A 17,728-nucleotide genomic window follows, 5' to 3' on the forward strand; every position below is an offset into this window, starting at 1 on the left:
AGCTTCACTCGTCTGTGTCGGACACTAATCTCTATTCAGTACAGAGAAATTTTGCCTTTCATAGACAGAGGGTCTATTTTTATCTTTGAAGTTAATCCAACTTCAAGTTGCAGCAACACTTAGAAGCACAGATGCAGATACAGTACAGACTTCCTTTTAAATATTCATGGATGGGAACCTGTTTCTTTACTTCATTCAAAGCTGAGGATTCTGGCTTTTATGAACTTTTGCTCATCTCTTAATCCACAAGTAAAATGTTTCTTCTCCAACACAGTTGGCATTATATCTAAATGTGGATATACATAGATAAGTAGTCTACATATGCAGCAGATGGTCAGCAGAAGAAATAAAAAATCACTTAATGTTGAACAACCTCATACCAGTGGCAAGATTCATTAAACTGTGGACTGGACTCAGCAAGATAGAAAATGCTACTCAAGTGTTTTGCAATGTATTGAGGGCTAAATTGATGAAACAGAAAGTCTGCATGCTGTCTTGGGATTTGCTACATTGGTCTCTACTCTGAGCTTATTTAACTGAAGTTTTGTAGAGAAACATTAGGGACAACAGAGTCAGCAGCTTAGCTATCCATTTCATGGTACCTTGCTCACATCTTGGACATATTTGCCAACCATCTCATTTATATTTATACTGTATGTTAGCCATCACTCCAGGAGTTATCTAAACCAGTAGTGCTTTCTGCGGATAATACACTGATGAAGCAATCTACACAGATGGTAAGCTTTCAACTTACATTAAAAAAATCATCAGTTATTGTTCCCATTTTTTTTCCAAAATTAAGGCAACTTTGTTCAAAAATGTGTGGAATAATACATGCATAGTTTCAAGGGCATGATGCCTTTGAATTCTTCTAAGGTCAATTAAAGATTTTTTTAGGATGTCTTTTAACTATCAGCCAGAAGTTTCTTACATTCAGAAGATTAAAAAAAAAAAAAAAAGCCAAACCAACTAATAAAAATTTAAGATAATGACCCTGATTTCATTTTATATTTGAAATATCACTGTTTAAAATAAGGCAGGAGAGTTTTAGGAACTGTAATGAACACAGTCTAAGCAATGCTGAGAGAGATTTCTAATTGCTGTTTTTTAGAAGGGTATGCATTTTTAAAAAGTTAATTTCTTTCAAATTTTCTTTTTAAATACAAAGTCTTATACACTAATTTTAATCGATGCAACAAATCCTGACATTTACTGCACTTTTATGCAATGAGGAGAGGTTTGAATGCATATTGAAGTCATTCCTGTCATATGGGTAGAACAGGAATTATTTATCCAAGAATCTGAATGACCAAAAATCCAGAAAATCAAAGGAAAATAAAAAATAAAAAACTTTGGGTTTGGGTTTTTTGTTTTTGTTTTTGTTTTTTTTAAAGTAAAACCCAGATAAAATAAATTTTGTTGTAGATATGACAGCAGCTTCACAATGTGGAAAAAAGCTTTACTGTAGAGATCACGTTTATTTTTATCATTTCTTGAGTATTGAATGAATACATCCATTTATTATTGAAAAGTAAGCAAAGAAAAGGTGATTCTGGGTAGAATTCAGAGAGGGTTTTAGTTTGGTTTGGGTCATCTTCTTTCTTTAATGTCTTGACAATTGAGAGAAGTCAGTCATTAAAGATAATAAAACAAAACTACATCAGAAAATTAGCAAGTGTCACCTTCTGTCTGGAGTGCAAACGATTTTTATTGCTCCTCCTCCTTGCAATACAGAAGTCCTTTATTTTATACTTATCATCTGTGGTTCCGTATATGGGTTTCTAGAAAACTGATAATACTATGACTGTGATAATTTCCTGACAAATTAATTGGAATTAATGCCTTCTGCAGCTGTGCTGTATCATCTGCTACTTGAGGGATTTTTTTTAATGATCTGTGGTCATCAATTTTAAACTGTACTACTGATGGTATGTCTTTAATGTGCCTTAGAGTCCAAAAAAGCCAGCACTAGATGGGTAAACAGATTATATGTTCTGAATCAGCACTTGCCCTCCAGCCACGTGGTACGTATCACGTGGAATGCCAGGGTGTGATTTCTATGTTGTTTCCTCTTATGAATTCTGACACCTCCTTGTGGAAGAAAAACCTTCCTGCCATTTCCTTCGGTGGGGTGTGGGTTGAAGCCATAGGACACAGATGTCTCAGACATTTGACTTTGTGATTGGCTGTTATGCAGTTGTAGGAATGGAGACAACTGTTTTACTCCAAGACACCGCCCAAACTGAGAATGTGGAGGAAGGAAACTTGATAGAAAGGCAATCTTGCTTTCATTTCAGATGATGCTTTAAGGCCCTGATCTCCTTCACTTGTTGATGAAATAAAACTTCATCTGCATTCTCTCAGCCTGAAGCTTTTCTGTTTCCTGCCTAAAAAAAAAAAGACTTTAAAGTTGATTTTTTAAAAGAATGTTACTGATAACACAGTGCTTTGCATTCATTCTCTGGTATATTTATGACACTTTTTCAAAATAGTATAAATATCTGGAAATAACTGGGGAAAAAATGCACACATGTATGTCTATGCCTTTTGTACAATAACATCTTACGGAAAGTCTCAATAATAAAGATATTTTTTTTCTTTCCAGAACCATATAAAACATATGACTTAAGTTTGCACATCAGTAAGGTAATGAGTTCTTCACAGACTATAAACATCCATGGCAGTTAATGATTGCATTGAAAATTAACATTTCTAATGGGCAATTTCTGTCACTCGTATTTTCTACTCTCTTGCTAAGTAGTCTGAAAGCAACTTGGTCAATGTGAATAAGGAGAGCAGAACCCACTCTTGAAATTTTTCTAATTCTAATATTACCCAGAGTAAGAGATGATAATCTGCTGCTTATTAAATACTTGGAGTATCTTTTGAGATACAAAAAATATACAAGTTCTATAGAGTCGTACCTGAAACAAGGTTATACCTCGCCAGATATTGCCACCTACCAGACATAAGCTGAACTGAAAACTCTGGAGTTAGTTTGTGTTAGCTGGGGTCTCCGAGCGCAGCCTTTGAGCTACATTAAGTTTGTAAGAAATCTGTCAGGAATGTAAATGTTCTGACAACACGGCATATGAGGTGAATACCTCAACGATAAAGCTTTTCCCTGGGTGACATCTGTCCACACAGCACACGTCACCACCACAACTGGCGCCCTTGCTGATGCTCCTAGCCGACAAGCCAAGGGATAAACCACTACGGCGTGTATTATTTATCAGGGACTTGCTTTCACACCCTCCAGCTGTGATGCCTCCCAGTGCACGTTGAGACATGTTGTCAAGACAGTGCAAGCCCGGGCCTGCTACCGATCCTGTCCCTCTGGGAGCACATCAGAGGGCGGGATGCTTCCTCGCTGTCTGCCTGGGACCTCTCTGGAGTGATAGATTCATTCAGAACCTGGGGGAGGCAGGAAGGGAGAAAGACAAGGAGAGGGGGGAAAAGGCAGTTTCTCACTCATGTCATATCATTGCTGTCAGTAGAGATGTTGAGTTTGCTACTTGGTATTCTTTGAGGTAGATGAACTGTACATTGTCTTTACCAATCTATATATAGCTACATGCATAAGATACCGATATTGAATTCATAATTTGAAATTTTTAATTTTCCAGAGAGCTTTTTTTTTGTTTCCAAAAACTAACTACTGTTTTATATAATTTCTTTCCTACAGTTTCTGTCCATAAATTGCTTTACCCTTGAAAATATCCATAGCAATTATATGCAAACATATGTGCAAAATTATGAATTCTTATCTAGCAGTTCAATTTCAGAAAAATTAAATGTCTCCTTACCCTTTACCCTTCAATATGCACCTTATTCTTTCTATACATTTATTTTGCTCTAATCAAGAGCACATAAGAAAACATAGATAATATGTTACACCAAAAATTAATGTACTTTTGGTTTATAAAAGATGTACTAGACTGTAAATAAGAAAGAATGACTTTGAATGACCTGAAAGCTGATACATTAGAGTTATTTATTTTTTTGTGTTGCAAATGGAAGAACGACATAGTATGAAACAGCCATATCAAACTTTAAATAAGTCTTTTCATGATCATATCTGTACATATTGGCCAGATAAAAAACTTGTTCCTAGAACTATGTCATTCTGAAGCACTTTTAAGACACAATGGGATTGGTGCATTCTGCATGTGGGAGGCAAAAGATTTTTATTTTTTTTAAAGGAACGAAAGAGTAGACATGAGACAATATGAAGAATTCAGATGCAGGCTTACAGTACTTTTCAAAGCATTTTTAAAAAAGAAAGGCTTGAAAACCCACCATCTGCAGGACTGAAACTATGCAATCTTGAAATTTATCTAAAGACCAAGTTATTATATGTCTTTAGCTAAGATGACCTGAGGCACAACCCTGAAGGTTAAGTTTGGCATTTGATGTCCCCTTGGAGAGCTCATATCTCACCTTCTAAGTGAGCTAACAGTAAATTGCATATGACTTAACACAGGTGAGAAACGTAAGAGTTGCTCGTATGTGTCCATTTCTATGTCAATGCATATCTCACGGTTCTTTGACTTGTTTAATTGAGAAGTTTTTCTGATTCAGAGCCTGAAAACCTTGTTTTCAGCATGCTGACAGACATAACCTGACAAGTAGAGACCTCTTTGTCAAAGTGAGGCATCAGAGCGATGAAAGGTTTTACCTGAAATATGGATATGTATGGCAATATCCCCCCAACCCCCACAAATCCAACAACCTTCATCTTCCCTTTTATTCTGCACTCATGTCAAACCTTTCTTGTACTTCGCATTAATACCACCTTCCCACAGAGGAGACACATTTTTACTTTGAATAGCATGGACCAGAAAAGCATTTTATGTTACAGCAACCCCTCCCAGCCGGAGCTGAGGCTGGGGCCCCACTGTGGCATGTGCTGTACAAACACGTAGCGAGAGACAGTCTGTGTATCGCTCTGAAGAGACACAATAGACAACAGAGAGAGAGGGAAATGTGATATTGTCAGCCTATTGTCAGCCCTGTTGTACTATGGTGGGCACAGGCAGAGGGACTTTGGGGACTCCACGGTGGAAGCCTGATGCTGGAGACCGACTATCATTCTTTGTTTTTTTTCTCCTTTCTTACTTAATTCATAGATGATAAAAGACATACCTTTATGGTATATTTTATACTCTTCTGGGACAGATAAAGCAATGCTCAAATATTCACTTATTATACAGGTGAAATCTGGAAGATACTGCAACTTTCTGGACTTGGGGATAGCCTGAAGCCCAGGGTGCTCCAAGATCCAATATCTCACTGCTGACCTTGCCTGACCTCCAATTGCATTTGTGGTGTACATTATCATGACGCTTGAAGGTGTGGGGGAGTGCTATCTAGAGAGGATCATGGTCATCATGTCACATGTCATGACTACAAAGACAGATGGTCATCAGGCTAGGAGCAAACAGAAGCTGCCAAGCCCAGAAATGTGTGCCAGGATCTATCCACGTCAAGTAATTATTTTAAAGTGCTGGCTTGCACGCCTTGTGAGTCACCACAGTGTTGGCTCTGATGTTGTTTCTACAAGTGATTCATACGAATAGGTGGTTAAGATATCTTTAAATTTGGCCTGAGGGAAGGTCCTTTGTAGCAGTTTGGTCACAGTAAAAACCAAAAGTGCAAAAGCAATCCCCTCAGTATTGCAGATCCTCACCGGGGATTAAATGTACTGAATACTGCATCTTTATAGCTGAAATTGTGCAGCAGCTTTTTCTTAATCTGCTCTTTTCTTTTTTAATACCACATGTGAATAAAATAAAATACTATTTTAAGCTGCTTGTGGTTTATTTTCTTCAAATTTTCAGGCTCCAGTACTGATAGAACCCATTGCATTACAAAACTTGCCTAGGGAAGAAAAAAAAAAAAAGGAAGTTTGGACATTTGGGAAACAACAAGGGGGGTTGGTGGGTGGAAGGGACAGAGGCAATGTGTAGTAGAATGAGTGTTAGCAGATCCGAAAAAAATGGATACTCTAGATACTCTTTCATAAGGGAGAAGGGGAAATCGAGCCCAACTTTCCATTCTCAGAACTAGACTGTATGGGGGAAATTAGTCTTCCAAAGGAATATGGGATTTCTGTTCCTATCACCCTGTTACTCTTAGAAGAGAGCCCACAAGAAAAAGATGGACACTAAAGTAGTGATTCTTCTCGAGTGAAATTATTTCCTTGAGTCATCTTCTGCTGTTGCATTGCTGAATACTGTCTCCTTTGAGGTGGTGTCTGAATATATAGCAGTATTATATGATATATGGGCAATACATGGACCAAAGTCACATCTCCCATGCCAATGTTTTCTCCTTTTAAAATATGGACTATTTGCCAGTGCAGCAGTACTCCAATAGTCGGCAGTGATGCAATAATCACATTTTAGTATTGCAAGACTCAGAACAAGGTGTAATACAATATCCTGAAATATTAAATTAACATCATATCATACTATATTGGTATAACTCTTTTCATGTCAGATGATTCCTAAGATTATTTTCATTTTTTTAACAGTTTGCATCATGTGACAAAATGTAAAACACGATTGCTAAAGAACTGCTATTAGGGTACAGTTGCACTGCTGAGTAGCTCGTACTTTAAAAGTACAAAACATTGGCATGAGAAATATGACTTCTTTATTCCACATCTTGCACGTATGGTATTTCCAGAGCATGGAAGCTCTGTGACGTTGATATAACCTGTCTACTAGTTTCACAGCACTTTATAGTATCATGAAATTACTTCATTCTAATGTTGCTCTCCATCAAAAAAGTCAAAAGTGGAGTTGTGGGGAGGCTGGAGACATTTTCATGTTTAGAACTGCCTCTATGAGTATGTAATGAAATGCTGCATCATTAGAAAACCAAATCTCCTTGAGAGAAAACATATTACAAGGACAGATGCTAAGAGCAGTCTGCCCCTATGTATATACAGCTATTAAAATATGTGTGAAAACACGCATATACACAAGAGTTTATCTTAGCTTGTGATTGTTATCAGACCTATTCTTTGCAAGCCTGTATATCATATTTTTATGTCTGTCACGTTAGTTTTAAATAACTCTAATCCCCAATCCAATTAAAGGTATCACCTCAAAGCGGATCATTTTATTTCCTTTGAGAAAAGATGCAGACTTACTATTCAGTTTAGGAAAGCAACCACTGCCAAACTGACCTTCATTTTATCTCAGATACTTTCATCTTATCACCTTCCTTTTCTATGGCGTGCAACTTTCAGATGTGCACCTGGTGTGTTAGATCAAATCAAAGTTTCCACTGGAGAGACATTCCTTTACATTGAAACTTGCAAATCCATTTTTAACTCCCACATGCAACATCTTAATTGAAGCAGATCAAACAATTTTCTGGCATTTTTTATAACACAAAATGATGTGCAATCTAAGTACATTTTTCTTTGTTCTTTCTTGGAACGATTTTTGTTTAGAAACATCTCTATGATACATTTTACTCTATTAAGAGGAGAAGATGCTCTAAAATCAGACAGAATATTGCTGTTTAGCACCTCTTGTTCGGAAGCATCATATACTTTAGACCCAGTCCTTTCAGCTGAGCTTTTCTTCTCTTACACAGTCTTTCCATAACACCATTTTCATCTAGACTCGCTCTTCACCTTCATTCTAGCAGTCTGCTAAGTGATGTATAATTATATTTTTTTCACTTATATCCAATGCCACAAATGTGCTTTGAAAAGAAAAATCTCTGTGTGAGGTATTGTGAAGCTTCCATATATTGAACTTTGTGGCTTCCTTGGTGGAAGATTTTTATCCCTCAGTAACTTTGTGCCCATGAATCAATTATAGCAAAGCTACCTAAAGTAGCTGATAACCAACTTTGGGATGTAAGGAACTAATCCTCTGTAACATCCTGAGGCCATGGGATTAATCTGCACTATCTTTTTTGTGTGTGTTTCATTCTGAAGCATTCTGAAGAAAACAGGTTTCAAGGCCTCAGTATTCTGGTGGACTGTGCTATAGATAGTATAAAACAGTCAGATATCTAAAACCTTTTTTTCTGCATATGGACTGAAGAGAAGACTAAGACACACGTCCCATCTCTGAAGAGTTTTTACGGTATTCAGGCCCTGTTGTGCTCCTAGGGTATGTGAATTTTTTGCTCTGCGAAATTCAAAAAGAAGAGAAAAATGAGAAAATGCAAATTCTTTACTCTTCCTTCTTTTATAGCTGCCAGTGGTGCATCCTGTGGGAAATTCCAGAACAAATTCTGGTTTTGAAAACCAGAATTCTTTCTGCAACTCTTCTGTTTGATGCAGCTATTCGCTGCCTCTGGTAATGAACTCCTTTTAAGGCTGCATTAGCTTCAGAGTACATTTCTTAAAAAAAAAATCCTTTATGAAGATAAGGACATGCTTCAAACATAAGGCTGCCGAGAATGGCTTTCATTTCAAAAATAACAATTTTTAAATGTTAATTAAAATATTTTTTAAAAGTTATTAAGTGGTTTTGTCTATATTTGCCTTCAGCTTGCATTACCAGAATAAGATCCTTTAAAAAACTGGCGAGATTTTTTTGTATAACCAACACCTTCACTGTAAATTATATAGTAATGTTCAGCATCCACTCTTTTCAAAAATTAAATACTGACATTTTATTCAAGATCACATGTTTTTGTCTGCAAGTGTTGTTCCTTGGTCTTTTAAAATTAAAATTCTTATTTCCTTCAGTTGCTCATAATCTTCAGTTGCAGTTTGTTGCAGCAGATTTCCATTTTGTTATTATGCCAAGGAAGATGTAATTTTTTCCTACTGCCTTATTGTTGTATTTACATTACGTTTCTCCTTTTAATATTTTTGTTTATGTCTTTATTAAATCACAAATTGTGCTGCTTATATTTGGCCTCAAGTGACGTTTTTTCATTACAAAGTGATTTAAACTGCATACAAATAAGGTCCGTATGTATAGCAATATACTGTAATGAGTGCATTCACTCAAATGGATAACATTAGCCAAAGAACCAATTTGAATGACACAGAAAAGAATGAAATCAAGGGCTAAACTGTCACTTCTGAAGGAATAAATGAAAGCTTTTCCCTGCCTTCAATGTCTTTCAGTAGTGTTTGGATATTAAATCCAACCACAGGATATCATTGATATTCTTATTGAAAAATATTTGGGAAGGTGAAGATTCTCCTCTGCCAGCACAGTTGCTATATCTTTTATGCTCTTAACCATAGATATTCCAGTTTCTTCATTTTGGTTCCATAATTTGGGTGGACGCACGTGGCTGCTTACACTCAGCTCTGGTTCACATCAGGTGTTTAACTGACAGCAGTTCATGGGTAGGATCAGGTCTTTTGTTCCTGGGATTTTCAGCTTCTCAGCATATAGTCATTATGTTTGAAAAGAAATCCTACTGTTGTATTAACCAAAACAGAAACAAATCATTTTTCCCTCCGCATAACACGGTGACAAATGTATAACCACAGCTTTGCTTGCTGCTTTACCTCTTTCCATTGCTCTATGTGAGCTACAGCAACCTGTGTGGACATCCCTATTGAGTAAAATTGATATTTCTTTATTCCCTCCACTTATTTTATCTTTGAAAAATGAGAAGATTCAACCCGAAGGTGACATTAACATGAAATTACGCATGCACAGATCTCATCTTTCAGTGCAGGTGTGAGTCACAATGCGCAGCCTAAGCCGTGAGGAGCCCTGCCCTTCGCTGCCTGTAGCAGGGCATCGCTTTCTCATCTCGTTTGAGAAAGATGCTGCTGGAATCCAGACCTTGGACTAGCTTAATGACTATGTCAGTCCTTTTCTCAGGGTAGATAGGCTAGACCACAGATACCCATATGCAAACTGCTTCCAAAGATTAACGATTGTTCCTTATACCTCATGGTCCTAATACGGAAATGTGCATGATGAGCTGAGGGCACACATATGGTTTTATACCTCATGTTGATTCCTGCAAAGCAAAATGTATTGTGCCACTAGCGGTGTTTTCACAACCTTCCTGTGTAAAAACTGCAGCAAGAGCTGGCCATCTAGTGGAACAACAATTGCTGCATGTGGTGGACTCTGGCCAAGCAAATGCAATGAATGAGCACATGACACTGCAAGTTTTTAAGGCTGATGTGTCAATGCAGTAAGAACATATTAGGAATAATAACCTGAGCTTTCTGAAGCAGCAGAGCCTCAAATTCATGGAGGCAGTAGCTCACCTGGTAGCATTATTCCACAGAACATCAAGTTTCTTTTCCAGAGTGCATTATTTTTAATCTTGGTTTTTTCTTTGTCTCTTGAAATTGAATGTTTTATCATTCCATCCCTACATACAATGTGGGAAAAGATTATCTACAGAGCAATTTCTGTGCTCCTTGTTGGCTTTGAATTTTCAGCTGGTATTTTTCTTTGAACTCAGACAACCAGTACACTGATTACAGAAAATGTATTGATTAATTCAGGTGAATTTTAAAAGTTACACTCAGCAGTACCATAACGGTTTCTGATGGAAATCTACGGACTTTTGATGTATCTTGGCATGATTTGACTTTCAGGAAAAGGAACAATGGTCTGTTTCATGTTAATGAAAGAAAGCTTAAAATCTGGGAAGAACATCTGGAACTTGAAAAGATTTGCAATGAACAGAATAAAATAAAAATAGTAATCCTGTTCCCATCTTCAGTGTACACCAAAGTGCTGCAGTAAATAAGACATTGTTCTAATCACTAGCGTAGACTGAAAGAAAACTATTTATACATTATTCTAGCTGAAGAATATAAACTGTGTTTAAAAAGGAGACATGGAATGTACTTTCTTTAACTTGCAAGTTAATTGACTCTTTTCTACTATGAACAATGATGCTAGGAGAGGATTCAATGGTATTTTGGTTCAAGGATTAGAAAATTAAAATTAAATGTAATTTAGTCTTATGATTATTAAGTGGCTTGGCTCTTCAGGAAATATGGGGAAAGTTGCAAGCAATTCTGTCTAACTGATTAATTGAATCCCATTTAAAAACAATCAAGCAAGAATTTGTTTCATGTTCAGTAACAAAATTTTGAGGCCAAAGAAAAGAGACAGGTATTTTCAGTAATGAATTATAACCTTGACCGTATGTAGGAGCTCCTTCAAGTGTGACGAAACGATTTCTGGCAGACTACATAGATAAATCCCTATAAAACTCAGACTCATTGAAAGTTTTCATGAATTATATTAAACTTTTAGGACATACCTCCCAGCCTCATGAAAGACAAGACCAGCTCTCATTTTCAACATATTCCTTTAAAAATCCTTTGTATGTATCTTCTACTGACTTGTGAAATACAGTGTAAAATTAAACATTAGCACAGTTACTTTGTTTTTACTCACTGCCAGCATCATGACCTTTATTAAAAACTGAAGCATTCTCTCTTTAATCTGTATCTGAAAAGGCGAGGACCCATAAAATACAATTTAAAAAATCTATTTATATCTACATTAACTATCTAATTTCTCTTTCCATAATAAAATTCACCCTAAATTATCAATAGCAGAGCCCAAACACTAGTCTGAAGGAGTTCTTAGGAAAGCCTTTGGAAAGGATTACATTTTGTTCCAATTCCCCCTTCTTGTTTCTTTGGATCCAAGAATATCATTAGCACATGAAAATGTGGGTTTTCTTTTATTTCTGTCTTCTCTTAAACACAAGAAATTTTAGTGCTTGGGTTTGGTTCTGTTATTTCACTCACTTTCTGCTAAATGTCTTTTTTTACAGCCTGAGCAATAATTCACATTTCTCCATTGCATTACTTGGATATTCATTCTCCATTGCATTACCTGCTATTCATTTGTGTGCTTACCTGTTAGCAGTTCTATATTGAAAAATTCAGTACCTTGTTTGGATTAGATATACTCTCCTCACAGGAAGTGCCTGAATACTGTTCTGTCAGTACCTGTGTTTTCTTTCTCCTCATCATCCATCTCTTCACCACTGATATTCCTTTATCCATTCTTGTATCTTGGTCTATCAGATTTTTTTTCTTAACAAGGTTTGGAAATTAAACCAGTTTCTTTTGACCTTTTCCCCTCACTTCTCAGTTTAAAGCTCTTCTTATCAGCCATAAAAGCCTTGATGTCAGAAGGCAATTTTCCCAGATAGTCAGATGGAATGCAGTCTTTGAAAATGCTCTCTTTTAGCAGATGCATCCCACTGGCTAAGTATTCCCAAACCTGCCTTTAGCACTGATCTTTGAGTCTATTGATCATCATTATGTCATCACATATCCAATCTCCCTCTGTACTGACTAGAAAAAAATTTAAGGCAGTCACTAAAATGGGAGGTAATTATCTTAAAAGTTATGATACTCCTAAGTTAGAGATGCATTGCAAAATCCAACTGTTATGAAAGTTTAGTACATCTCCCTGAAAACAGGCAAACTCATTTCTAGTAAAATATATTATTAACAAAAAACCTGTGAACTCACAAGTTCTGCATTTGAAAAAAAATAAATATCCTTCATATATAAAAAAGGAGTGTTTTGATCAATCATTTCAACTGATCTTTGCTTCTTATATCTTAGTTCATCTGTACTCTATCATTGCCATTACCGATGGCAACCAAATATTACCCCAAAACCCTATAGTGGTTATTTTGGAAGACCTGATTATTTTAAATTTTGGGGGGGGGGGGGGGGAAGTGAGGTTGGATTCTATTTCTTGTGTTTTAAAAAGCTCTGGTTTCCTGCTGAAGTCTTTCATGTTGAATCATCTCTTTGTCAGAATGTTCATTGAGGTCGTGCCCAAGAAACACAGGAGATGATGTCGAACTAGTGCAGTAACTGTATAATCCTTCTTAGTGGAACGTTTTCTAATCATGAAATGATCCCACAAGTGGAAAATACATTTTTGTTTCAAACAGCAGATCACAAAGCAAAGCACAATATGCAGAAAAGGGGGGCATGAGAGTCATAATGGCCATCTCCTCCTGAAAGAAAAGGCAGAAGGGCTAGCTAAGTGCCACCAAAAGGCAAACAGGAATTGATGGACCCTTAGCGTGCAACAGGAGAGCTGAAAGCCGGGGGGGGGAGTAAAATACCTCTGGCAGTTCTGGAACACTGAACCTAAACTAGATTTCTACAAAATTGACAGAGATTTGTGCTAAATGCAGGAGTCACTGGACCAGGCCCACAATGCTTTTGCTCAGAACAATAATGTGCTCAAAAGCTCGTTCATTTCAGATTCACTCTAGTGTCATTCTACTAATTTCAATAAAGCAATTTTCAATCAGCAATAAAGTATAACCACTTTATATTAATATAGATTTGACTAGCTAGCTTTCAGGATCTCTCTGTTTCTAGGAAGGTCTAAACCACTTCCATTTTCTTTCCTTAGGCATCCTTTCAAACCTAATTCATATCTGACAAATGAGACAAGAAATCAATAGTATGTAGTATATACTGTATAATGACCTGGAAAGTTCTTAAAATAGCTGTGCTTGCTTCAGAATAGGTATTCAGTATTTGGTATACAATTATTTGGCACTGTTACACTTGGCCAAGTTCCACTGAAAATACAGTTCTGTAAACCAGAGGCAGACCAAATGGGATGAATCTGTGCGCTCATGTTATTTTTAAGTTGCCTCACATAACACACAGTCATCTACAAATCAGGTTTTACTTTGACCTTTCCCATCGTATTTAGGAAAGCATGAATGGTGCAATATTGAAAGCTGGAACTGTTCAATGCCGACAAATATAAAGATTGTATAATGTGCGTGTATGATATGCTGCACACATCCCCACATCTATGCCCTCCAGGAGATTTTAGTGCAAGACAGCAGTTTGAGTTTCTCAGGTTTTCATAGGCTTTCTTACCTCTGCCTTGGCATGCGGATGAGTGGTTGTTTATGGCATCTCTTACTAAGGCCAAAAAGCTTGTGAACAGTTTTCTGTGCCTTGAGGAAGAGTTGTTTCATGCTGTTTTCTAGTTGCTCATAGCGGCGTTGAAAATTAGAATCCATTGTCCACAAATGCATTACAGTAGATGTGTTCAGGAAATAATTGATGGGCAGCCTTTTCATAAATAATTTGAATTCATCTGGAAAAAAAAAAAAAAGCTTTAATTGTGTAGTTATGGGTATTGTTACAGCAAAAAATAACTTTTAATTTGTTTTTTCTTAACTATTTTTTTCAAACTTGAATTTTTGCAATTTTAGAATTGAACATTTTAACTCTTTCAAAGTAGAATGGTAACTACATTTTTAGTGGCAATATTAGAATAAAGCCAGCAAAAGTCAAGATTTATATGTTCATTAAATTGATGTTAAAAGGAAATACAAGCATTGTCATTATTTATCAACAAGAAGACTATAAATACTAAATAAAAATCAGTGTTTCTTACCTTCAAATCTAGGATCTGAAAGTAAATATACATTTAAAGATCAATGTATATTCACTCATTTGGAGGAGACAGGAAATTGTCTTAAAAGGAGTATATTCCAATATTTAGGAAATGCAAGTAAGTATGATTTTACAGGCCAGCTCTCTTTTAGACATGTTATTTCACCTGAGACAAGCCATTAAGGGTCAGACTTTCAAAACTATTTAGAATTGAAATGGAGCCTTTCAAAGCGTTTTACGGTACGTTGACACTTCAAAAATGTCTCCCATAACTTCTTTTTGACTCATGTCCCCATCTCCTAAGTGATAAAAATGACTTCTTAAATCACGGGATCACTGTTATTGTGCGCATCCTATGCTTTGTCATTTGTTCTGGTAGCTCAGTCCATATGAGGTACATGGACTGAATCTTATTAACTGAATTTTATTAATCAGTGAGTCTATTTTCATAAGTAGGATAATTTACAAGTTGATTTATAAGTTTTGAACCTAAATAAACCTCCATTGAAGAGAGCTCTAATTACTGGGGAAAAAATGAGAAAATGAGTACCACACTTGAATGCACATTTATCCTTTCTCTTTCTTATTTCCATATATCAGAATGTTTTCCTGTCTGCCCTCCTGCCTGCTGCTATCCTCCCACCCTTCACAATCCATTTTTTTTCTTTCAGCTTGTTCCTGCAGTAAAGTCACTTATCCAACTGTTTGGCTTTCACCCTGCCAGATGCTCCTTTTGGGTAGTCTACACTTCAGCAGACTATGTTAATGCAATGGTCCAGATGACTGAAGTAACCTCCTGCTTAAAACTGGAGTTAATCATAATATTTAATGTTGTTATAATTTTAGGTTGCTCATGGGAGAGGGTTGATTGGGGAAAATGCTCACACGAAAAAATACTCCATTACCATGGTTGTTTGCAAGTCTTTTGGTTTTAGCTTTAGCTTCAGTTTAGCTTTTTAACATTTTTATATAAAAAGGGGGAAAATATTTTCTTTTTTATGGACAGAGAGCAAAGATCTTTTCAGAATGAGCCAGAGTGACCCTCGTCCACATCCTGAGGGGCGTGGGTCCATGATGAAATAGAACAGCCATATTTTGACATAGTATTTTCTGTGATGGATTAAGATTCATCAGAAGATAAGAGGCATTGAAAGGTTTTCTGGAAGGTAAAAAAATTAAATGCAAGGGGCAAAGAGGATGATTTTCTATTTAATAAAATGGTTTTAATAATTCATCTGGGACCTCCTTGGCAATGTGTTATTCATTTTCTCCTCATGCCTTCCTCTTTGGGTATTAGTTGTCCACTATTGTCCCCCTGAGGACAGCACTGATGCTCCTCTGCTGTCTCTGCCTACTAATTAAGGCACTGAGAAAAGGAACTGTTTCTTTGTTTTTTCAAGTATTAGGGGCCTCTTATCCTTTGCTTTTTCCCTTCCCTAATTTTGTCTGAGAAGTTGATTCTTTTCCTCTGTCCAAAAAGAGTAACTATCTGTTCCTGGGTATCCTCATTTTGGCTGAGACAGTTAGTTTTTCTTACTAGAAGTCCGTATAGTACTGTGGTTTGGATTTAGTATGAGAATAATGTTGGTAACACACTGATGTTTGTAGTTGTTGCTGGGTAGTTGTAGTGTCTACACTAAGTCAAGGACTTTTCAGCTTCTCACGCCCTGCCAGGTACAGAAGAAGCTGGAGAGCACAGCCAGGACAGCTGGCCCAGGCTGGCCAAAGGGATGTTCCCTGACGTAGAACGTCACGCTCCGTACATAACTGGGGGAGCTGGCCGGGAGGCGGGATCGCTGCTCGGAAACAGACTGGGCATCAGGTTCTTCTTCCTTCTGCATGTGGTGAGCAATTGCATTTGTGCATCACGTTTATATATATATGTATATTTATTATAGTTATAATTTATATAATAATAAAACCAATTATTAATAATATATTAATATTGAAATGATTATAACAATAATGATTTATTATTATTATTCTCTTCCTTTGTTATCCTATTAAACTGTCTTTATCTCAACCACAAGTTTTTTCCCATTCTCGTCCCCATCCCCTCGTGGGGGCAGAGGGGTGAGCGAGTAGCTGCCTGGTGCTCAGTTACTGGCTGGGATTAAACCATGACACTGGCTTTGTAGCTTAATAATTGAAATTAATAGGAGTATTTGATAAATTCTGCCTTACCAGATGAGCATCTCTGTGAGTCTTATTGTAGTTTTGGGAAAATCAGTTCCCTGTTTTCCCCTTCCCAATTGACAATTATGCCTTAGTCTCCTCACACTACACTTCCCAGTCCTTGCTTCCCTTCACGGCCTGTACAGATGTTGTGGGAGAGGGTTACATCTGGCTTGGCTAGAACACGCAGTCCCGTTGGCTTGGTAAAACCTTCCAAGTCTAAAGACTGCATTTGCAAATTTAACAAACTGGTAGTAAAATAAATAAATAAATAAATATATAAAAAAAATAATAAAATGAATAGGAGATAAGGTTAACTGAACTGTTACAAAGAATATCCTTTGGCAAAGCAGATCTGCAGTTTGTATAAATCGGCCAAGCTCTACTGACTTGGGAGGAGTATACCAATACACCCGGGGAGGATCAGGTCCCACAGCCACATTCCTGACTACCTGGTTTAATCGCTAACTTCTCATTTCCCTCCTGTTCTTCTGAGACACTGGTATATTTACTTAAACTCAGTTTCATGAAGCCAAAAATAAACCCAAATCCCTGAGGAGAGAATATACTCAGAATATGCCTTTTCAGTTTTCATATTGCTGCAATAACTTATTTAAGAAACATTGTCAATTTGCTGTCCTTTACACAATGGCAATAAGCTCTACAGCTAACAACTAATCGGATGCAGTGTTTAGAAGTGATAAGGAGGGTTTACACTCCTCAACTTGCAATGCAAAAGCATTTCCAATAAGAAAATGCTTCTTTTTCTCCCTGTAATAAACATCATTTTTGACTAGCCGTGTGCCCTGTATGATCATGATAATGAGCACCATAACGCAGGTAAAAGAAAGACAGAGATAAAATGAGCACGGTTACATAGTGCTTCAGCAAAAAAAAGACAAGAAAAGATAATGTGCTCATATCTTAAACAGACACATTTCATGATCTGTGAAACTACAACACGAACTCCTAACACTGAGAGATGATTAAACTATTACACTCTAATCAACACACTGTACCAGCCGTTCCTGTGGATTATTAGCCAGTATTAGAGTGCTGGGAGCCATAGACACTGATACTTTTAAAACATGATGCTTGATACCACATGTGATATGATTTCAGCACTTCCTCATTGATTTTCAAATTGGTAGCACATGCAATACCTTTTTTTTT

General features: G+C 36.8%; 1 protein-coding gene across 2 annotated transcripts in view; it reads right to left on the reverse strand.

The window, feature by feature from the left end:
• The window catches only part of BRINP3 (BMP/retinoic acid inducible neural specific 3), a 223,917-nt gene that overhangs the window by 26,988 nt on the left and 179,201 nt on the right, over positions 1-17,728 (reverse strand). For both annotated transcript variants that reach the window (XM_075760566.1, XM_075760567.1), the window contains exon 7: positions 13,856-14,078. In XM_075760566.1, coding sequence (XP_075616681.1) covers positions 13,856-14,078 — 223 coding nt within the window. The remainder of the gene's footprint in view (positions 1-13,855; positions 14,079-17,728) is intronic.

Source organism: Balearica regulorum, chromosome 8, assembly GCF_011004875.1.
Source record: "Balearica regulorum gibbericeps isolate bBalReg1 chromosome 8, bBalReg1.pri, whole genome shotgun sequence".
Classification (NCBI taxonomy): Eukaryota; Metazoa; Chordata; class Aves; order Gruiformes; family Gruidae; genus Balearica; species Balearica regulorum.